Consider the following 22,764-nt stretch of genomic DNA (forward strand, 5'->3'; position numbering starts at 1 on the left):
GACCTGGGAGGAGTCCCCGTTGGCTCCCTCCTAGCTGAGCTTCTATTTCCTAAGATCTGTAAAACGGGCATTGCCAAAGGGCCCTTGGAACACTGTAGGCACTCTGTAAGTGCTAGTTCCTGAAATAGTACGATGATTTACGTGTTTATTAAGCACTGGCCACATTCCTACGAAGTCTTCTGATCTGCAAGACTATAAAAAATAATTTTCCATCCATAGCCCATGCTCATAATACAGAACTTATATGGTACAAAAGGTGTATCACAACCTTCCTGCACCCAAGCTCCACCCCCAAAGCCCCTCTTTTGCCAGAGGCACTCGACTGTTACCATTTTCTAGTATGGCCTTTCCCAGATAGTCTGTGCACAGCCACCTATCTTTGTCTTACGAGAGACTTTTTCTAGAGGATTTTATTTTATTTTTAATTTTTTTTCCCCTTTAAGTAGGCTCCATGCCCAGCATGGAGCCCAACAGGGGCTTGAACTCACAACCCTGAGATCAAGACCTGAGATCAAGAGTTGGATGCTTAACCAACTGAGTCACCCACACGCCCTTAAATACTTGATTTCATCTTTTTTAAGATTTATTTATTTCAGAGAGAAGGAGAGAGAGAATCTCGAGCAGACTCCCTGCTGAGTGTAGAGCCCAACATGGGGCTCGATCCCATGCCCCTGAGATCACGACCCTAGCTGAAATCAAGAGCTGGGCGCCTAACCAACTGTGCCACCCGATTGGGCCCCTAAAGATTTTATTTTTTATTTTTAATTTTTTTTTAATTTTAAATTTATTTTTTTATTTGTTTTTATTTGACAGAGAGAGAGATCACAAGTAGGCAGAGAGGCAGGCAGAGAGAGAGGCAGAAGCAGGCTCCCCGCTGAGCAGAGAGCCCAATGTGGGGCTCTATCCCAGAACCCTGAGATCATGACCTGAGCCGAAGGCAGTGGCTTAACCCACTGAGCCACCCAGGCGCCCCTAAAGCTTTTATTTGTAAGTAATCTGTACATCTCATGTGGGGCTCAAACTCATAACCCCCAGATCAGGAGTCGCACACACTACTGACTGAGCCGGCCAAATCCTCCTGTCTTCTGAGACATGTCATCGCATTGTCATCCCCACAAGTCCTCGGCATTTTTTTCTTGCCCTCTCTGTGTTGTGGTTTCTCTCTGATCAGTAACCTAATGTGAAAGGGAGTCCTTTCTTTGAGCTGGTTCCCACCCCAGTCCACCCCCGGACTCCCCAAAAATCTCAGTCTGGTCCTCACTGTGATCAGTGTATGAGATGAACCGCCCTACATCTCTGGAGCCTTGCCGTCGCTGATACCAAACGTTCAGGCCCACAGAGCCCCAAGTGAAATGGAAAGGACAAAACTGAGTTTGATCTGGGGCCCTTCTGCTGCTCCGCTCCCAAATTAGAGACCCTTCAGTGAGCCCATGTGAGAGCCGTGATTCACAGGCAGAGATGCCAAGAAAAGGCCTCCCCTGATGCTCCCTGTTCCCGCCTTTCACATCGCAGGCCCCGGAAAGAATCCTGGAGATGGCATTTCTTTCTCCATTGTTCACTTGGGTTTATGAGAATCAGGCTTCGAACCTGACACCCTCCTAAACCAGAACACTGAACTGGGCTACACCTCCCAGAGCGAAGCCTCATCGCTGCAATCTGTGACTTTAGATGGCTTGCTTTCTTTAACAAATTAGGGGGTATTTATAAAAAGAAACATTATTTTTTTTTCCTCCCCTCGTCATGTTCCAGATGGATAGGGAGAGAGTTTGTCTTGCTTCATCCCTGAACAGTAGGAGAGGTGAGAGGGGTTTCATTTGAACCAGAGGGTCTCCTGCATGAGTCACTCTAGTGAGCTACAGGCCTCCCGGGCCAGCTGGAGGACAGAGGGAAAGCAGGACTGTCTTTGGAGTATTGCTTGTGGAGAGGGCTTCCTAACGGAGGGCTCCGCCTCCTGTACCAGGCCTCTGCGCCCAGAGCTTTGTCGATGTCACGATTTCATAAACAATGCAGGAAACGAGGCAAACTGGAAACATAGATCGTGGGGTCTCTGCTTCGTTCCCACTGCTTTTCCAGGCCTCTCCAGGCTCTCCTGGTGGGCTAATTGTTCGTTGAGAGAAGGATCACAGCCAGACCACATCAGCTCTTTGAAGACTCTCCTTTTTAGGGGGTCTTTTTAGTCTGTGTCGTGAACCCCTTTGGCACCTGGTGAAGCCTGTGGATCCCTCTCAGAATGCTGTTTTTAAAACCCATTAAATGGGGTGCCTGGGTGGTTCAGTCAGTTAGGCGTCTGCCTTCGGCTCAGGTCATGATCCCAGGGTCCTGGGATCAAGTCCCGCATCGGGCTTCTTGCTCAGTGGGGAGTTTGCTTCTCCTGTTTCCCCCTGCTTATGCTCTCTCTCTCTCTCTACTAAATAAATAAATATAAATAAAATATTTTTTAAAACCTCATTAAATAAAATACGTAGGGGGCACCTGGGTGGCTCAGTTGGTCAAGTGTCTGACTCTTAATCTCAGCTAAGGTCATGATCTCAGGGTGGTGAAATTGAGCCCCCCCCACCCAAGTCCTGGGCATGGAAACTGCTTAAGATTCTCTCTCTCGGGCGCCTGGGTGGCTCAGTGGGTTAAGCCGCTGCCTTCGGCTCAGGTCATGATCTCGGAGTCCTGGGATCGAGCCCCGCATCAGGTTCTCTGCTCAGCGGGGAGCCTGCTTCCTCCTCTCTCTCTCTGCCTGCCTCTCTGCCTATTTGTGATCTCTCTCTGTCAAATAAATAAATAAATAAAAATATTTAAAAAAAAAAAAAGATTCTCTCTCTCTCCTCTGCCCCTCCCCCTCCCCCACGGCTCATGTGTTTGTGATCTCGCTCTCTAAATAAATAAGTAAAATACACAGGATTACAAAAGACAAGAATTATATTGACTTGAGATAATTATCAAAATATTTTTTAAATTTGTAATTTAATAATATATGCTTTTTTTCTTTTTTAACCCACTAAAGAAATAAATAGTGGCAGGTCTATAAGTGTCTTGATGTCCCAGGCATCTTAGGTGTCTACAGTACCTCAAGACCTTGGCGCAGCTGGGACACGGCACAGGTGTAGCTGTGGTTTCTGTCACTGACAAAGTCCTGGTGCTGCTAATAGGCCTCTGGTCTGTTGCAGACGTGAAACGCAAAGTGCTGCATTGCAGTCAGAGGCTGGTGAATACGCAGATGTGATTTTGTTTTTGTACAAGTTTCCTGGAACTGGGGCTCATGGAGGAGATTCAGAACTTTGCTTGAGAGTGACTGTCCCAGCCTGACTACATGGCAGGTGTCCTTTTCCAAGCCCTGAGCACGGGAATAAGAAAAATACTGGCTGGGGGCGCCTGGGTGGCTCAATCGTTGGGTGTCTGCCTTTAGCTCAGGTGACGATCCGGGTCCTGGGATCGAGTCCCACATCGGGCTCCCCCAGCGCGAAGCCTGCTTCTCCCTCTCCCACTCCCCCTGCTTGTGTTCCCTGTCTCGCTGTGTCTCTCCCTGTCAAATAAATAAATAAATATACTGGCTGATGTTGGCCTGGTCCTTACTAAGTACCAAGTACCTAGTGACACTGGACGCTAAGACTCAACAATGAAGGGGCCAGGTCCTGCCCACCAGAAGCTTACAGTCTAGGGAGGGAAGGCTGGCACAAAGTTAATCATTTTGGAGGGCAGCGGGTGCTAGAAGTCAGAAGCACAGGGCAGTGTCATAGAATGACCTGGAAGGGGAGAACAAAAAGGGTCTATTTTCCAGGGAAGGCCTGAGACCCATGATGAGCAGGGAGCCATGCAAAGATCCAGAGGAAGGGTGTTCCCAGCACAGAGTCTGCAAAGTGTGCAGAGGAGGGAACCAGCTGAAAGCATTCCAGGGCCTGGCAGGAAGCCCGAGAGGCTGGGACAGAGCGCAGGGCGGGGGTGTGCTGGAGTGCCGGGGATGGAGGCTGAGAAGCGGGCCGGGCCTAGCAGGCGGGTGTTGTAGGCCAGACTAAGTGGTTTGGGTTTCCTTCTAAGTGTTATGGGCAGCCTTTGGCAGGTTTCAGCTGGGGAGTGATGTGATGTGATTTAACTCTTAGGAAGATTCTTTTCGCAACACGTGGAGAAGAGTGTAGGCAGCCAGGTCGGCAGTGAGGAAGGCACGCAGGGGTCTGGGGGAGAGACTATGGCGGTCTGGACCAGGGTGGGCCTGTGAGGTGGAGAGAAGTGGGCACATATGGGGTGTAATTTGGAGAGACTCTGTGACCCAGGGCTGTGGGGGGGTGAGAAAGAGGGGTATAGCGAATGACCCCCATTTCCCCCTCCTTAGGCCCTGCCCCCCCACCTGAGAAAGGGAAGCCCTGACCTTGCCCCCCCTTGCTTCTTCAGCCCCCTGCAGGCCTGGGGCCCCTGGCATGCGGGCTTCCCAGCTGGCCCCAATTGTTATTACTCCCCAGGGAGTCATGGGAACACACTCCCCCTGCCCCCTCCAGCCCCCTCTTCCCAGACAGGGCCAGGCCCTAACAATGCCCCCTCAGCCAGCCAGTGGCTTGGACACAATGCCCCTGATTCGGTTCATTGCCAGCTCCAGGAGGCCTGCTGGGTTTCCTGGCCTGTTTGGCATATACAGAACTCTGGCTTCCAGCAGGGATTTTTTTTGTTAAAAAAAAGTCCCTGGCTCCTCCTCTCTGAATATCTTAATATATTATGAAAAGCCTTTCTCTTCCTATCCTGAGCCCTCCCTACGGCCCTCCCTAACCGCATTTGCCATGTGCCTGTCAACCCCGGGACCAAATGCAGGTCAGCAGGTGTCAGCGAGAAAACGAGAAAAAGGAAGAAAAGCCGCTTGTTCCGCTGCGGCCAGCCTCGAATGTGCTGGTGATGCTGAAGATGGCGAGAATAATCTGAGAGCTTGTGCCCAGCGCGTTTTGTACATTAGATCTCATTACTCCGAAGGCGCCATGGAAGAAGAGCTCCGACATTGTTGGGACCCCCTGAGAAAGAAAAGAGCTACCAACTACAATTCAGGACATGCTATTGATTGTACCTCAATTTCAGAGATATTAAAATATGGGGGGGAAGTCTAGAATCTATGGAATAGGGGATCGCCTCATCTATACACTCCATCGCCCTTTGAATGTATTTTTCTCCTTGTCTTTGCGCCCACCTGTGCCTCCGGGGGAGGGGGAGGGTATGCCTAGATTGCTTCACGAAAATTCTCCCATTCTGCAGCCTCTCTAGAGCAGTTTTCTTTGCCTCCTTGCCACCTCGAGAGGAGATGTAAGCAAGCAGCTTTTGTGATTCCTCTTTGATTCCTAACAGCAGCTGACATTTACTGAGCACGCTCCGTGCGCCAGCTACTGTCCTAAGCACTTTAATGTCCCAACAACCCTATCCAGTAAACACGCTGTTTTTATCATTCTCCTTTAAAACGCAGAGCCCCTCTGCTCTAAGGCTCCCTTGCTGGCTCTGCCGCCGTGCTCTGGGCGAGCACGGTTACTATCTCTGGTTCTCCTCCTCTCCTTGGAAAAGCAGAATCCCTCCTCAGAGGTTGGGTGATGCAGAGAATGGAAGTGGCACTGGGTGAGCCTTGGAGAAAAGAGAGGCCCCCAGAGCATGAGTTCAGTGGGTAATGGGGCTTGGGGGAAGGGAGGATGGCTTGTGGATCTGAGACCTGTCACTGAGGCCATACCCTGGACCCTCCGGCCCATATCTTACTAACCATGTGGACCGATTGATGGCCAAGGACTTAGCCAAGGCCACACAGCTAGGCAGCTGTTAGCTGGCACCAAGCCCCATGTCTCCTGTTTCACCACGAAAGCCCCACTTTTTCTACTCTTCCTTGCTCACGTCCTCTCTTTAGTTGCCTGCAAAACAGAGGAACTGCACAGGTGCTGGTTGGTTCCTCAGCAGTAAGAATATCACTAGTAGGGCACCTGGGTGGCTCAGTGGGTTAAGCCGCTGCCTTCGGCTCAGGTCATGATCTCAGGGTCCTGGGATCGAGTCCCACATCGGGCTGTCTGCTCAGCAGGGAGCCTGCTTCCTCCTCTCACTCTGCCTACTTGTGATCTCTCTCTCTGTCGAATAAAGAAATAAAATCTTTAAAAAAAAAAAAGAATATCACTAGTAATAGTTAACATTTAAAGGGTGCTTACTCTGTGCCAGGCGCAGGCATCAGGGATCATGAACTTAGATCACTGGAGTAGCAGGACAAGGAAGGCCACTGAGGGCCAAGGCTCTGGCTCAGTGGGGGACAGCAACCACTCAGCACCACGATGGTCTGGCTAGTGCTGTTTTAAAGGAAAGCTGAAAAACAAAACAAAAAATAAATAAATAAATAAATAAATAAATAAAGGAAAGCCGAATATTCAAATTTTTATATAACATTTCCCAATTTAAGAAAATTTTAAGCTAATTCACAGTTCAGGAAGAAAAAAAAACCTTCGTGGGCAAATGAAATCATACCTGTGGGACAGTTTGTAAATCTTCTTGTTTTCTCATTTTAGCCTGACACACATCCTATAAAGGAGACTTTGACCTTTGTACAGATGGGGTAAGCCAAGCCCTTCAAGAGTGTGAATCACCGGGGCGCCTGGGTGGCTCAGTGGGTTAAGCCGCTGCCTTCGGCTCAGGTCATGATCTCAGGGTCCTGGGATTGAGTCCCGCATCAGGCTCTCTGCTCAGCAGGGAGCCTGCTTCCTCCCCTCTCTCTCTGACTGCCTCTCTGCCTACTTGTGATCTCTGTCTGTCAAATAAATAAATAAAATCTTTAAAAAAAAAAAAAAAAGAGTGTGAATCACCTACTCAAGGTCATCTAGCCAAGGCACAGAGTTGGGGTCAGCCCGATTCCCAAGCTTGCTCCTATGTTTCATGGCCTCTCAGATGGGTAAGAGACCAATGTGCAGACATAGCCAGAACTGGCACAGTGACAGGACATCTCCAGGGGCAGTGAAAGTCAGAGAATTCAGTGTAGCAATGCGGACCATTTTTTTTTTTTTAAAGATTTTATTTATTTATCTGACAGAAAGAGATCACAAGTAGGCAAAGAGGCAGGCAGAGAGAGAGGAGGAAGCAGGCTCCCTGCTGAGCAGAGAGCCCGACGCGGGACTCCATCCCAGGACCCTGAGATCATGACCTGAGCCGAAGGCAGTGGCTTAACCCACTGAGCCACCCAGGCGCCCAGCAATGCGGACCATTTGAGACCAATGTCATGTTGCAGACATAAAGCTCCCCGCCTCCCCCTGCCAGAACGCAACAGTGGATGTTGCTGTGCCCCTTAATAAAATTAAGTCGCCACAGAATCATTTCTTCCAATGATGCAGACTTTATAATGATGGGATGTTCATGTTTGGAGATTTTTTTTTTAATTTTTTTTTTTTTTTTTTTTAGATGTAAGAATGTATCCTTCATTGAGGTGGTGTATGTGGAAAAAATAAGCTTGAATTATTTGTGTCATCTGTCAAACTTTTTTTAGGGGGGATGGTCAAACTTTTTTTTAAATATTTTATTTATTTGACAGAAAGAGACACAATGAGAGAGGAAACACAAGCAAGGGGAGTGGGAGAGGGAGAAGCAGGCTTCCCACTGAGCAGGGAGCCCGATGTGGGGCTCGATCCCAGGACCCCAGGATCATGACCTGAACCGAAGGCAGATGCTCCCAGGACCCTGGGATTATGACCTGAGTCAAAGGCAGATGCTTAATGGCTGAGCCACCCAGGCGCCCCTTGGTCAAAATTCTTAATGAGCCTATTGTGCAGGTTCATGTAAATAATTCTGACTCTCCCCCTGGACTGTGAGCTCCAGGTATGAGAGAGGGGGTCTGTTTTCCATCCAGCTGTCTCCCCAGCACCCAGCACAATGTCTGACACAATTAATAAACATCTGTGGATTGAATGAGATTCAAGAAATGAATTGACTTGTCCAAGGTCACACAGACTGAGGTTCCCATTTAGAGCCACCTAACTGAGAAGTTCTTCTTCCTATCAGTTCCACACAATCCTGCTTCTGGGAAAAATTCAAGGGAAAGATATCTCCACACTGAGTATGGTGGTGGCCCCAGGAGCTTCCACCCCTTCAGAATCCTCCTCTAGCGTTAGATGTTGGTGGAGGTGGTGATGGGGTGAACACCTACCAATTAAGCCACTATCCATCATATTAGCTTTCGGGAACCACACATTATAATCTTGACAGCCCTGAGCCTGGCTCTTGGGGTATTTACAGGGAGTGATGAGGTATGAAGGGCAGACACTAGGGCTTGGCAGTGGAACCGGCTAAGTTCCCATCTCCTTTCCACCCTCTGACCTTAAGCTGCAGGTGCCCCCCCTCTTCCTGCACCATGTGGATAAACAATCTTCACCTAGGGGATTATTGGTTGAAAAGAGATCATCCCTGGAAGTGGCTGCCCAGGAACTGTGGAGTTTTTGGAAGCCTACCAGCCTGAAGAGCACTGTTGATGTTGAGAACAGCCTTATCAGTATCTCCCAGGCTTGAGGCCAAGGGGCCCCATCTTTCAGGCCTTTGCTGCTTTCAAGTGGGTATTAATAGATACAGAAGGCTCATATCTCTTTCTTGATTTCACACTGGGAATTCTGGTCTTCACTCCTTTCTGCTGCAGCAGGACAGGAGGGATTGTGGGAAGAAAGACACCTGCTTCTCTACCTGGGAGGTTGGATACCTGAATATTTTGGGGAGACCAGGGCTTTGGTAAACCCCTAGCTCTGACTTCCAGCAAGCATGAATAATAGTCTTTTCATCTGCTAGGTAAGCTCATGCCCTTTGGGCCTCAGCTTTCTCATCAATGGGGCAATAACAGCCATATCTGTCTTCCTTCTCCAGCAACCAGTACAGTGCTTGGCAGAAGACAGGTGCTCAATAACTTGTTTGTTGAATGACTATGGGGTCTGAGAGTACTTTACGAAGCAAACGTTAGCATTTTTTTTTTTAAACGTTAGCATTATTGAGACCCTTTGGGAAGATACAGAGAAAGGAAGCTCCACCTGGAATGGGAATGTTGCTGACTTCTCTATTCTCCTTCAGAGTCTGGCTTGATTATTTCAAATGAGACCTACCATTCTAATAATGGTGGCTTCTCTATCTGGGGAGAAGAGGGACAGGCTAGCCCCATGCCTGGGTATCCAGTGTAGGCCAAATTCTATCACTGGTTAACCTCACAGGTCCCTATTTTTGAATGGGCCTCAATTTTCCCATCTCTACAGCAAGAGGCTTACAGTCTTTCTGGGCCCTTCTAGTGCTGACAACCTAGGATTTACAATGAGAAATTTCTTTCTTTCTTTTCCTCAGAGAGAGATAACAGGATGGGGAGGGGCAGAGGGAGAGGGAGAGAGAGAATCCCAAGCAGGCTCCACGCCCAGTGCAGAGCCCGACACAGGGCTAGATCTCACGTAGGACCCTGAGATCATGACCTGAACTAAAATCAAGAGTCAGATGTTTAACCAACTGAGCCACCCAGGTGCCCCCTACCATGAGTAATTTCAAAAACTGCTTTGGAGGGGCGCCTGGGTGGCTCAGTGGTTTAAGCCTCTGCCTTCAGCTCAGGTCATGATCTCAGGATCCTGCGATCGAGCCCCACATCGGGCTCTCTGCTCAGCAGGAAGACTGCTTCCCCCTCTCTCTCTGCCTGCCTCTCTGCCTACTTGTGATCTCTCTCTGTCTATCAAATAAATAAATAAAAATCTTAAAAAAAAAAAAACTGCTTTGGAAACTCCTGCTGCTGTCCTAAATCACCTCATAGTTTAGGGAACACTTACAGTAGATGCCCTATGTTTTTTTTTGTTTTGTTTTGTTTTGTTTTTTATCCTGATGGCAACCCAGGAATGGCTAGGGCAATGTGCCCATTTTACAGATGAGGAAACGAGCTGAGAATTGTCCTCAAGGGACTATAATTCAAGGCTACACTACACATTTTGGTTATACTGGTATACTGTTTGTTCTCAAATGTGAACCTGCATAAAAATCATCTAGCATTGGGGGGTGGGGGAGGTAGGGGACTGATGGTGAAAACAGAGATTGCTGAGCACTTAGAAATTCTAAATTGGCAAGGATGGGTGGACCCAAAGTTAACGAGTGCCCAGGTGATTCTGAAGCCTGTTGCTGAGGACTCCTTTTAAAGACCTAGGGCCTCCATGCTGTACTCTGGGTAGCCTCAGCCACTAGTCTGTTCCTTTCCTAACCTTTCTCAGCACCTGTTCTGGGCCAGACCAGTGTTGGGAGGAGGCCCTGTTGGAGCTCCCAGTCTGGTAGGAGAGGCAGATGGAGCAATTGAATGTGTGGTCAGTGTTGGAACAGAGGCAGCCTTGAGCAATGGAGGAAGTGAGTAATTACGACCCCAGAGGGCTCTCTGGCGGAAGTCATGTTTATTCTTGCCCTAGGGATATGATCCTTGTTTGTGTATTAGCTTCTTTTTCCTTATTTATTTTTTTATTTTTTTCCCTGTGGATCATCCCCACCAGATGGCAGGCAAGTTCATAGAAATGATCAAGTCTCACATCTCTGCCCTCAGAGCTGGCACAAGGCCTGGCACAGAGAGGACAATATTGGTCAAATCAGCTGACCTGAGCAATGAGAAATGGCTGATGGAGAGGTCCCAGGGCCTCTGGATTAAATGCATTTTCAGCACCCTCACCTCCTCCCTTTGTGAGTTCTAACATGGAGTTAATGGTGGAAATTCCTCATCATATTCCAAACATTTGTTATCTCTGTTCCTCTTTTCACTAAACCGAGCTCTTCAAGGTCTGAACTAAGAATGGGGCAAAGAGCAGGCTCTCAAAACGTTTGCTGAATAAATGGGTGAATGAATGAGTTCAAGCAGATGCTGTGCATTGACTATTGAAGAGATTCCAGCTAAAAGGGGGCTTACAGGAAAGCCCCACGCTGTATTGGGCCAGATGTCCCTCCCCACTTCCTAGCAGTCCCCTTCAGCTCAGGCTCGGGGGCAGAGGGACAAGGCAGGTGCAGGATTTGAAAGTAAACGGTATAGGTGGGGCAAGTTGAGGATGGGAACGGCAGCTGGGGCTTTGGAGGTGGGGCTGAACTTAGAAAAGAGGAAGGGCAGTTTCTAGCGATCCGAACTGAGGTTGTTGGGGCTACAGGTGGCGGAGTATAGCGGTCACGTGAGGTCTGCGTATGGTGTGAAGTGCAGAACGGACCCTCTGCCCTAAAGGTTTCCACATACCGGCAGGATGCGGTGCGTCGGGGTGGGAGCCGGGCCACCACGCCTCGGGTAGGGACAGTCCCGGCTGGGGGCGGGGAGTGCGAAATCGCTTGGCACCGCCCCGACAAAGCCTGCGCGCGCCCGGTGCAGCGATTGGCCGCGCCTCCTCGCGCCGACGCCCCGACCCGCCCACTGCCGCCGGTCCGGCGCGCTGCAGCCAATGGGCCCCGCCGCCGTCGCCTACGTCACAGTCCGGACAGCCAATGGTGAGAGCGTTCGGCGGCTCGTGGCTCTTTCGCGGCAAAAAGGATTTGGCGCGTAAAAGTGGCCGGGACTTTGCAGGCAGCGGCGGCCGGGGGCGGAGCGGGATCGAGCCCTCGCCGCGGCCTGCCGCCATGGGCCCGCGCCGCCGCCGCCGCCTGCCACCCGGGCCGCGCGGGCCGTGAGCGCCATGGCCGTGGCCGGGGCCCCCGCAGGCGGCCCATGCGCGCCGGCGCTGGAGGCCCTGCTCGGGGCCGGCGCGCTGCGGCTGCTCGACTCCTCGCAGATCGTCATCATCTCCACCGCGCAGGACGCCAGCGCCCCGCCGGCCCCCGCCGCGCCAGCTGCCGGCCCCCGCGACCCCGACCTGCTGCTCTTCGCCACGCCACAGGCGCCCCGGCCCACACCCAGCGCGCCGCGCCCTGCGCTCGGCCGCCCGCCGGTACGGACAGCAGGGACCTCGGGCCGAGTGCGCGTCGGGACCCCCTTGCAGACTCGGGCGGGGCACGGTTTTTGGCCCGGAGGCAACGGGGGCGGAGGAGGGGGGGTGTGCCGAAGCTCCCGGGCTGGGCGGGACCGAGCCTGGGTGGGGCCTCCAGGCCCCGCCCCGGGGTGCGGGGTGACCTCGGGCCAGTCCCTGTTTGCTCGTCTGCGGCGGGCCTCAGCTTCTCAGAGCCGCTTGAGGGTCAGAATCAGTGGTAATAATGGCCCACGTGTATTCAGTTGGCGTTGCATGCATGCCAGGTCTCTGGCAGACTTGGAGCCAGCTAAAACTCACAACCATGCTGTGAGCTCAGTGTTGTCACTGTGCCCATCTGAACTGAGGCCCAGAGAGGGGAAGTGACTTGCCCCCGGTCATACGGCTGCAAGTGGTGGGGCTGGGATTTGAACTGAGGCCTGCTGGCTCCAGACCAGAACTCGTGGCCGGGTAGTGGGGATGGCTCCTTGGGGAGGTGAAGAGGGGGTGTCCTGAGGCCAGATTGTTGAAGAGTCATTGAGGAGACCCTCGTTTCTCCCTAGAGCCTCCACTGCCAGGTGCAGGCCTGGGCCTCTGGGCCTCTGGGGACAGGCCTCCTGGCTGGGAGGCCTTCTCTGCAGGGGCGGGGTGGCTGGGCCAGCTGCTGATCCCCTCCCTCTGCCTGTCCTTCCATCTGCCACCCTCCACCCTCACAGGCCCTGGTTGCCATGGAGCCTCATTAATCAGGCAGGCAGACCCCTAGGCCCCCAGGGAAGTACTGGGTGGGCTGGGCCTCTGGGAGCTGGAGTGGAGGCCCCCAGTGCCAGGAGAGTAAACATCCCAGGGAGATGGCTTGATAAAGTGTTCCCTGAGCAGCAAGAGGCTCAAGAGCAGTTTGGACTGGGGAGCGGGGGAGCCCAAAAAGAGGTTGTTGAATTACAGGGGAGAAGAGTGCAGAGGCCTGAAGCTTGGACCTGTGGGCTGCAGGACTGGGTGTGGAGACCAGTTTGACTGGCAGAGCCTGTGGGTGAAGGTGGGGCATGGAAGGCTGGCAGGGGGCAGGGGGGCCAGGCCAGCCAGGCAGGATGGGGTCTCAGCAGGGGGCTTGGAGCGAGTGGGAGGGGTGAGGCAAAGCCAGGGCAAGGAGGTGGAAGCTGTCCAACTGCTTATGGGGGCCTGGGTGGCAGCTGGTCCCTGAGGCATCCCGGCAAGTCTCTCCTAACTCCCTTGGCCCCTCGCCCAGTGCTGCCTTCCTTCCGGAATCACCAAGATGTTAATAACAATAGGAGCCACCATTGTTTTGAGCCTGTTTTGTGTGTCAGGCTGTGTGCCAAGCACTTCATTCAGTTAACTCTCAACATCCATCCCCTTTTACAGAGAGGGAAGCTGAGACCCAGGGATGGTAGGTCGTCCAGCTAGTGAAATGGAGGGACCAATCCAGACTTCCTGAGTAGTTAACCAATTAGCCACGGGGATGCTTTGCCCCCTGGAGATGCTAATAGAGGTTGAAGGAAGTCAGGGACCCTTCTGATGGGTGAAGGGAAGAGGATTGTACCAAAGGGCAGGTCACCTATATTCCAGTGGCCTTTCTGTGCAGGTGCCAGCCTGGGGCCTGGACCTGCAAACTGAGTACTTAGCAGACCCCCAGGGCTGTAGAGGCTGAGCTCCAGGCTCTGAGGGACAGCCAGAAACTGGGCTGAGGACACGTGCTCCACCCCACCCTCAGCGGTGTTAGGGGCTGCCCTGTAGGCCCGAGCATTCCATTCATTTCAATTGTTGAGTTAGTGAACGCCCAAGAAGTACTAGACACAGGCACTTAAGGAGCCTCTGCCCTCACAGCACTGAAGCACTAGTAGCCGTTTTCTTCCGGGGTGGGGGTGTGTGTGTGGGGAGGGTGGTGAGGGCTGGCACCATGCCAGAGCTGAAGTCGCAGAAACATGGGCCTAGACTGGCCCTCCACCACTGCCCCCTCTTGTACCTCTGGGTAGCCACTGGCCAATGCAGCTGTGACCTCCTCTGACCTTCTGCACTGGCATTGGTTTGGGGCAGTCTTTGAAGCCCGCCACGGGTTCAGCTTCAGCATCAGTGAGCATTCATTGAGCACTTCTTGCATACACAAGTTTCTGTACAATTCAGCTATTTCTTCTGGCCCTTAGCATCCACTTCTTTCCTGTTGTCATGGCTGTTAAAAAACAAGTTGAATAGGGGCGCCTGGGTGGCTCAGTGGGTTAAAGCCTCTGCCTTCCGCTCAGGTCAGGATCCCAGGGTGCTGGGATTGAGCCCTGCATCGGGCTCTCTGCTCAGCAGGGAGCCTACTTCCCTCTCTCTCTCTCTGCCTGCCTCTCTGCCTACTTGTGATCTCTGTCTGTCAAATAAATAAAAAATCTTAAAAAAAAAAAACAAGTTAAATGTAATAGACATATACTATACAAAAAGAGTTAAGAGACTAAAAAGTTAGATGCCAACCCATCCATTTTTTCCTTCTGCTTTCTTTTCCTAAGCCTGTTGTTTTTTTTTTTAAGGTGGTTGTGACGGTTTTCTTTTTTTTAAGTTTTAGAAATTGTAGTTTTCCCTTTATTTCTATGTTTAAACAGTGGGTCATCCACCCTTGATAAGATACCATAACAGTCCCCATGGTGGTCCCCACCCACACACCCTCCGGAGTTTACTCCTTAGAATGGATTCTAAAATATGGGAAACTAAACCAGAGAAAGATGTTTCCTGAGATTTTTTTTAATCCAAAAAGGGATCCAATCCATGCATGGACCTCTAACCATGTTTTTCTTGTCATTGTCTTTGAGTGGATTCTGTGTCACCCTCCCTCAGGCCTTGACAGCTATGTGGTATTCCAGGGGCTGGACGAGCCACACTTTTTTGGGTTTCCCCTTCCACAGATGGTTGGTGGAGTGGTCCAGATTTTTCCGCCAGCATTCTGTGTGTCTTCTGCTTTGCCTTTCTTTCTTTCTTTCTTTCTTTTTGTTTTTTTTTAATATTTTATTTATTTGACAGACAGAGATCACGAGAAGGCAGTTCAGCTCTGCCTTTTTAGGCTTCTGTGCCAAGCCGTCTGGAGAGCAGTGGCAGAAATGGACATCTGCTTGAGCCCTTGCTTCAGGGTGTGGCACTGACCTGGCTTCAGGGTGGGCAGGGGTCTGAGGAACGAGGAGAAGAGGGGTGCTCTTGCAGGTGCACGCTAGGTTCAGGCCCAAGGGACAAGGCTGGCGTTCAGGGGCTGGCTTCTGGACTAGGCAGCAGGGAGGCAGGGCACGTGGCAGATAGGAACATGGGCTCTGTGCCAGCCTGTTAGGGCTCACCTCCTGGCCCTTGCTCTCACCAAAGGATCTTTCTGAGGTGCAGGCCCCTGGGGAAGGGGAGGTCATCACGGCATCTGTTGCAAGGTCTGGACAGAGGGTTTGATGACTGAATGTGGGGAACGCTCAGTGCACAAAAGGCACTCGGCTTGTGTGAGTGCTTCTACCCCCCCCGGGATGCCCGAGGGCACCCATGAGCCTGCAAACATGCTAGTTAGCGCCAGGCCCCACAGCGGATGGTGAGGATTCAGGCTCAGCGCCTGCCTCTGAGAGGTTACTGTCTTCCGGGTGAGACAGACGCGTCTCTGGAAATTTGTAGGAAGAGATAATGTGGGCAAAGCTTGGGTTTGACGCACTTTGGCAGGAGAAGAGGCCCGGTCATTGCGGCATCAGAAGGACCAAAGTAATGGGTGAGGTGCCTGCCCACAGAGGTGGAAAGAATCCGTGTGAAGAGGAGGGAGGGGGGTGAGGGCTCTTCTGGGAGGGAAGCCCCGTGGGCTGAAGCTTGGAGGCAGAGATTTGTGAGAAAACCCCTCTCAGCAGAAGTTCACGCGAAGTGGCAGGAGGGTCCTAGGCTGGAGAGGGACAGATGGAGGTGGGGAGGCTCAGGAAACCCTGTGGGTGAGGGAGGGGCAGGTTTGGCTGGTGTGAGTCAGGTGGGACTTCGGGGGCAATCTCCGTCCTCCAGTGTAGTGACTAAATCCGATAGCGTTCTGGATGGGAATCCTGGTTCAGCTGCTTCCTGGCCATCTGACCTTGGGCCTTTCTGGACTTCAGTTACTTTATTTGTAAAATGGAATCATGATTATTATTATTTTTAAAGATTTTATGTATTTATTTGACAGAGAGAGAGCACCAGAGCGCAGAAGCAGGGGGAGCAGCAGAGGGAGAGGGAGAAGCAGACGCCTCCTGAGCAGGGAGCCTGATGCGGGGCTCGATCCCAGGACCCTGAAATCATGACCTAAGCTGAAGGCAAATGCCCAACCGACTGAGGCACCCAGGTGCCCCGAAACAGAGCCATTATTGTGCTGCTAACCCATAGGACAGAATGAATTAACATGTGCAAATCATGTGGTGAGCACTAACGGCCACCACATTCACAGAAACCAGAGAGGAGGTGGCTTGCCCAAGGGACCTGGAGCCAGATGACTTAAAACAACAAGCACTCAACGAATACAACACTGTGTGTTAATGATACTACAATTGAAATTAAAAACTTAATTAAAATAACACCCCAGTAACAAACATTCATTATCATACAGACTTGGTGGGGCAGGAATTTAGAGGAGGCTTAGCTTAGTGCTTCTGGCTCAGGATCTGAGGTTGGAGGACTTGTTTCTAAGACTCACACTGCTACTGGAGGAGGCCTCAGTGCCTTGCCACTTGGGCCTGTGGGACATGGCCGCGGCTCTCCCCAGGGCGAGTGGTCCAATGTAGGAAGGAAGAAGGAAGCTCCGGCACGACTCTTACCCAGTCCAAGAGGCGACTTGTCATCACCCCCATCACACTGCTCCTTGGAAGCAAGTTACCATACTTAAGGCGAAAAGAATTAGGCCCCCTTTTTTTGAAAAGAAGAGTATCAAGAAATTTGTTGACCTCTTTTATTTTAAGATTTTTATTTATTTGACAGAGAGAGACAGCGAGAGAAAGAACACAGCAGAGGGAGAGGGAGAAGCAGGCTTCCCGCTGAGCAGGGAGCTCGATCCCAGGACCGTGGGATCATGACCTAAACCCACCCAGGCGCCCCTGCAAACCTCTTTTAAAACTACCGCCAGGGGCCAACTGGGCTCAGTTGGCTGGGCAACTGCCTTCAGCTCAGGTCATGGTCCTGGAGTTCCCAGGATCGAGTCCCACATCCGGCTCCCTGCTCAGCGGGGAGTCTGCTTCTCCTTCTGACCCTCCCCTTCTCATGCACTTTCTCTCTCAAATAAATAAATAAAATCTTAAAAAAAAAATAAAACCACCACAGGCACCAGGGAAGAAGTGGCAGAGCTAGAACTCCTGTTGAGTGACCTGTTCCGTATGGTAGGACTGTGTCCCCTGGGATCTCCCTGACCCTCACGGAGGCAGCCTACTACACAGAGTGGGGCACGGGTGGCCCAGGAGCACCAAGCTCTGAGCCAGGTCTCCTGAGGCCTCACTCCTAATTCTTGGGCATCTTCCCGTTGTTTCTGCCGCAGGTAAAGCGGAGGTTGGACCTGGAAACAGACCATCAGTACCTGGCTGAGAGCAGCGGGCCGGCCCGGGGCAGAGGTCGCCACCCAGGAAAAGGTACCCACAGAGCCTGGGCTGCAGCAGGCCCTCTGACAGGGCCCAAGTTGGGGGTGTGGACGGACAAACACTCTGGCAAAGTAAGCTCCGGTCTGTGAGGCCTGGCCCTGAGCCAGGCCTCTGGGGGCCCCCAAGGGGCAGCTGGAGTGGCTGCCTGGCATGGCTTCCGCAGGCCCTGGGGGGTGGGGAGTTCCCCAGCCAGAAGAGGGATGTCGTGTGGTTGGCAGGCAGCAGCCCCAGGCCCTCCCTGTTGGCTTCGCCAAGGGGAAGGTGCCATCTGCCCATCCCCCGCATCTTCCTGCCCTGCCTGGAAGGCTTTCCTGGCTGGGTGTGGGGGTGGTGCTGAGGCGCCCTCCGTGCCTGGACCCCCAGGTGTGAAATCCCCAGGGGAGAAGTCACGCTATGAGACCTCGCTGAATCTGACCACGAAGCGCTTCCTGGAGCTGCTGAGCCGCTCAGCTGATGGCGTTGTTGATCTGAACTGGGCAGCCGAGGTGCTGAAGGTGCAGAAACGGCGCATCTATGACATCACCAATGTCCTCGAGGGCATCCAGCTCATTGCCAAGAAGTCCAAGAACCACATCCAGTGGCTGTAGGTACCAGCCACTCGGGAGGGCAGGCGGAGGCTGGGGCCCGGGGCCGGGCCAGCGTGCAGGAGCTGATGGTGATCACCACCGTGGCCGTCCGCATCCTGGCATCCTCCTGTCTAGCTGGGGAAACCACGGCTTGGGGGGGGAGGTGGCTTCCCTGAGAAAAGTCCGCAGATGCTACACCTGCAGGCCCGTGCGCCGTCCTGTATTTCTTCGCCTGGCGAGCACCGTCCAGATCAGGATGAAGAACGTGTCCAGCACCACAGAAAGTTCCCTGGGCTCCTTCCCAGTGTTGCCCACCCCTCCTACCCTAGGTGATGGCCGTTCTGCCTTCTCTTGCCGTCAGTGGGATCGTCTAACACAACTGTTTGGTTCTTGTTAGTTCTTGTTTTGTTTTTCCCCTCTTAACCCCCTTCACTGGCCATGCTAGTCCCCTCTCTGGGACACATCTTTTTTAGTTTTTGGTGGATCATTCCCTTCTGCATCATTTTTCTTTTCTTTTTACTTGATGACATGTCCTGGAAGTGCGTCCGTGTCTGTACATCTGATACGTTCTCGTCCTTTTATATGATCTTACAGTTTTCCGTGGCATGCCTTTGCCATCATCTACCTCTCGTGCGCCCTGGAAGGGACATGTTGGTATTTACAGCCGTCCAAGCCCGAATTCAGACCCCTGCTAGGCTGACTTGGAGCCCAGCTTCCGCTCTCTGCTGTTTCCCAGCCGGGGCGCCAGACCCAGAGAGGGATGAAGGCTTGCTTGGGCCTCTCAGGATGGGCAGCAGCAGACTGGGTGCTGAGGGTTAGGGCTCCCGGCTTGGGAGCTGCAGACCCTCCCTTTGCCACCTACAGAGGCAGCCACGCGGCAGTGGGGATCGGCGGGCGGCTGGAAGGCCTGACCCAGGACCTGCGGCAGCTCCAGGAGAGCGAGCGACAGCTGGACCACCTGATCCATCTCTGCACCACCCAACTGAGGCTGCTCTCTGAGGACGCCGACAGCCAGCGATATCCTTGGACTGTCAGGGGCACTGGCGGGGGATGGGCAGGACCGTTGGGTGCGGCCCCATCCAAGTGGGACTAGGGAGGCGACCCCGGGCCCTGAATTCAGGACGGGGCTCTGGCTTTGGTTGCCAGTTCTGGGCTGAGCGCTTCCTTGGTGTTAGGCTGGACGAGTTACAGAGCCCCTCTGAGCCTCCAAGAGGGGAAAGTAGTCGGTCCCCAAACTGCACAGATTAAAACAAGAAAAACTAGTACTGGCAGCAGCAAACATTTATTTAGTAGTGATTTCGTTCATGGGGGTAGCTTCAAGGTCAGAGATCTAAGTTCTTACTTATCTTTCATTCACAAAAATAGAAGCTTTTTTTAAAAAAAGATTTATTTACTTGACAGACAGAGATCACAAGTAGGCAGAGAAGCAGGCAGAGAGAGGAGGAAGCAGGCTCCCTGCTGAGCAGAGAGCCCGATGTGGGGCTCTATCCCAGGACGACCTGAGCCGAAGGCAGAGGCTTTAACCCACTGAGCCACCCAGGCGCCCCCAAAATAGCAGCTTTTTATTTAAGATTTTATTTTTAGGTAATGCTACACCCGACATGAGGCTTGAACTCACAACCCCGGGACCAAGAGACTCATGTTCCACTGACTAAGCCAACCAGGCACCCCCTAGAAACACTATTTTAAAATAAGTGTTCTTCTCTTTGCTTTTATTTTTTTTAGTAAATAGCCAAATTATGTCGGGTTTTTTTAAGATTTTATTTCCGAGGAGGGGAGAGAGAGCACGCATGCGCATGAGAGGGTATGAGAGCAGGGGGAGGGAAAAGCAGACTCCCCACTGAGCAGGGAGTCCAATATGGGGCTTGATCCCAGGACCCAGAGATCATGACCTGAGCCGAAGGCATATACTTAACTGACTGAGCCATCTAGGCACCCCGCAAATTCTGTTTATCAGTTTTAGAGACAACCACCAAGATCATGGGTCAGAATAAATGCTCAGCAGCAGGCGTGGAGTTGTGTTAACTAACCTACATCAAATTATTGCAGGAAGCCAAATTACCTTGGGATTAGGTGGGTGGAATGATGTCATTGTACAGATGTGGAAACTGAGGCTCAAAGGTGTGAGACAGACTCAAGCACCAACTGTGTGCCAGGCCCTGGGGTGGGGTATGAAGAGGACAGGACAGACTAAGTAGGTATGGGTTCTTATGAACTCTCTGGGTGGGTGAGCCCAGAGGTTAAAGGTCATGTGGTCCTTGACTCCACCAACCCTGGCCTACGTGACCTGCCAGGACCTTCGTAGTATTGCAGACCCTGCAGAGCAGATGGTCATGGTGATCAAGGCCCCTCCCGAGACCCAGCTCCAAGCCGTAGACTCCTCCGAGGTGAGACCCAGGACTCCAGACCTGCCCAGGACAGGCTGGGTGGGGTTGGTGGTCCGCTGAGCCTCCATTCACCCTGCCCGCTGCCTCCACCCAGACCTTTCAGATCTCCCTTAAGAGCAAACAAGGCCCCATTGACGTTTTCCTGTGCCCTGAGGAGAGTGCAGGCGGGATCAGCCCTGGGAAGACCCCATCCCAGGGGACAGCTTCCGGGGAGGAGGACAGGGCAGTTGACCCTGCCACCACAGTGCCACCGCCATCATCTCCCCCCTCGTCCCCTGCTGCGGATCCCAGCCAGTCCCTGCTCAGCCTGGAGCAAGGTGGGTGAAGGGTGGGTGGGTGCGGTGGGTCAGTGTCCCTCTCCCAGTGGGGTGGGCAGGCACGATAGCCCCCTCTGCCCTCCCCACCCTCCCTGCGGGCCGTCCCTGGCCTGTGATGCTCCCCCATCTCCCCAGAACCTCTGCTTTCCCGGATGGGCGGCCTGCGGGCCCCTGTGGACGAGGACCGCCTGTCCCCGCTGGTGGCGGCCGACTCGCTCCTGGAACATGTGCGGGAGGACTTCTCCGGCTTCCTCCCTGAGGAGTTCATCAGCCTGTCCCCCCCCCATGAGGCCCTCGACTACCACTTTGGCCTTGAGGAGGGTGAGGGCATCAGAGACCTCTTCGACTGTGACTTTGGGGACCTTACTCCTCTGGATTTCTGACGGGGCTCGGGGGGACCAGGGCCTCCGGAGATGCCCACCCTGTCTTTGCAGTCCTGGAGCCCCCTGCCCCTGGCCGTCCTCCCAGCCCGATTGGAAACGTTTAATTTATACCCCTCTCCCCTATCTCCAGAAGCTTCTAGCTCTGGAGTCTGGCTACTGCCAGGAGGCTGAGCAAGCCAGGAAGGGAAGGATTCTGTTTGTGGTGTGTATGTGCATGCACCTGGCACCCAACATGTGTGTCCACGGGGTGAGTGGTGTGTGAGCATGTGTGTGTGCATGTACCGGGGAATGAAGGTGAACACATCTGTGCGTGCACTGAAAACACGCCCCAGTGTGTCCACGTGTGTGTGCATGAGTCCATGTGTGCGCATGGTGGGGGCTCTAACTGCACTTTTGGTCTCCTTGCTCCAGGGGCCCCACGAGGCCCAGGGTGGCCACCTGCCCCCAGAAACCTGCGTGCTGACCAGGCCAGGTGGCGAGGCCTTGGCTTGCTTGTTTGCAGGACAGCGAGAGCACTTCTGTCGTCTTAAAGGTTTTTCTGATTGAAGCTTTAATGGAGCGTTATTTATTTATCAAGGCCTCTTTGGCAAGCTTGGGGCACCAGCAAAGGGTAGGAGGGATGTGGGACCGATGCCCCAACCCCTTATACCCCTGAGCGGGGCAGGGGTCCCTGAGCTGTTCTTTGCCCTACTCCGAAGGAGCTGAGGCCCGAGCGGTTTATTTATTGGGAAAGTGAGGGAGGGAGACAGACTGACTGACTGACAGCCATGGGTGGATCAAGGGGGTGGTCCCTCCCCAGGGGGTCACTGCAGGGCCCCAACTTCCCCCCAGGATGGATGTGAGATGGGAAAGGTGAGTGGGGGACCTTCACTGACAGGGTGGGCAGAAGGGGTGGGTGAAGGGTGCCACTAGCCCAGACCACGGGGTCCCTCTGCCCCACTTGTTGCTCTGCCCCCCCCCTCCAATCTGCACTTTGATTTGCCTTCCTAACCGCTCTGTTCCCTCCTGCTTTGGTTTTAATAAATATTTTGATGGTGTTTGGGCTGGGTTTTGGGACTGTGTACTGGGAGCAGACCTGGGGGTGGGAGAGGTCTGGGTTGCTGGGGAAACACCCCTTGTCTACTTCCCCTCTTCCAGCCCCTGCTTGGTGTCATTTAATTTGAGCTTCGTAGCCTCAAGAAAGGCTTCCTCACTATTTTTGTCCTAACTTAAAAACTGATTCAGTGAAGTAGTAAGTGAACTCCTCTCCTCTCCCAAAGTGGCCAGAGAGGCCACTCTGAATGCTGTGTTCCTTCCAGATGTTTCTGGGCATTTGTAAACCTGCAACAAACAATTACAACAGGATGATTCTGTGTCAGGTTCTTTTAGGTTCTGAGTACACATGTCCTCTCCTGGGGCTCTCAGCCTTGGCGGGAGGAGACTTATTAGACAAATGAGTAAATCAAAGGGCTTCCTCTAAGGGGTGGTGCTTGAGAGCTGTGGGAATAGAGTTAATGGAGGAGGAAAATATGAACACACCTAGCAGGGCAGTGTGGGCAAAGGCCCTGGGGCAGGAGGGAGCAGGGCACAGAGGACCTGAGAGAAGCCTGTTTGGAGTCCTGGGGTGAGGGCCAGAGTGGAGAGAAGTTCAGACTCACTGGTGAG

At 52.9% G+C, this 22,764-nt stretch overlaps 1 protein-coding gene across 1 annotated transcript; it reads left to right on the forward strand.

Annotated features, from left to right (window-relative positions):
• The first annotated feature begins 11,594 nt into the window (after positions 1 to 11,594).
• On the forward strand, positions 11,595 to 21,613 carry E2F1 (E2F transcription factor 1). The gene is made up of 7 exons (XM_044263229.1): positions 11,595 to 11,861; positions 17,368 to 17,458; positions 17,831 to 18,050; positions 18,898 to 19,050; positions 20,306 to 20,420; positions 20,515 to 20,737; positions 20,873 to 21,613. The coding sequence occupies exons 1-7, from the start codon at positions 11,610 to 11,612 to the stop codon at positions 21,118 to 21,120; spliced, it is 1,302 nt and encodes a 433-aa protein (XP_044119164.1). The 5' UTR covers positions 11,595 to 11,609; the 3' UTR covers positions 21,121 to 21,613.
• The last annotated feature ends 1,151 nt before the right edge of the window (positions 21,614 to 22,764 follow it).

Source organism: Neovison vison, chromosome 8 (assembly GCF_020171115.1).
Source record: "Neovison vison isolate M4711 chromosome 8, ASM_NN_V1, whole genome shotgun sequence".
Taxonomy (NCBI): Eukaryota; Metazoa; Chordata; class Mammalia; order Carnivora; family Mustelidae; genus Neogale; species Neogale vison.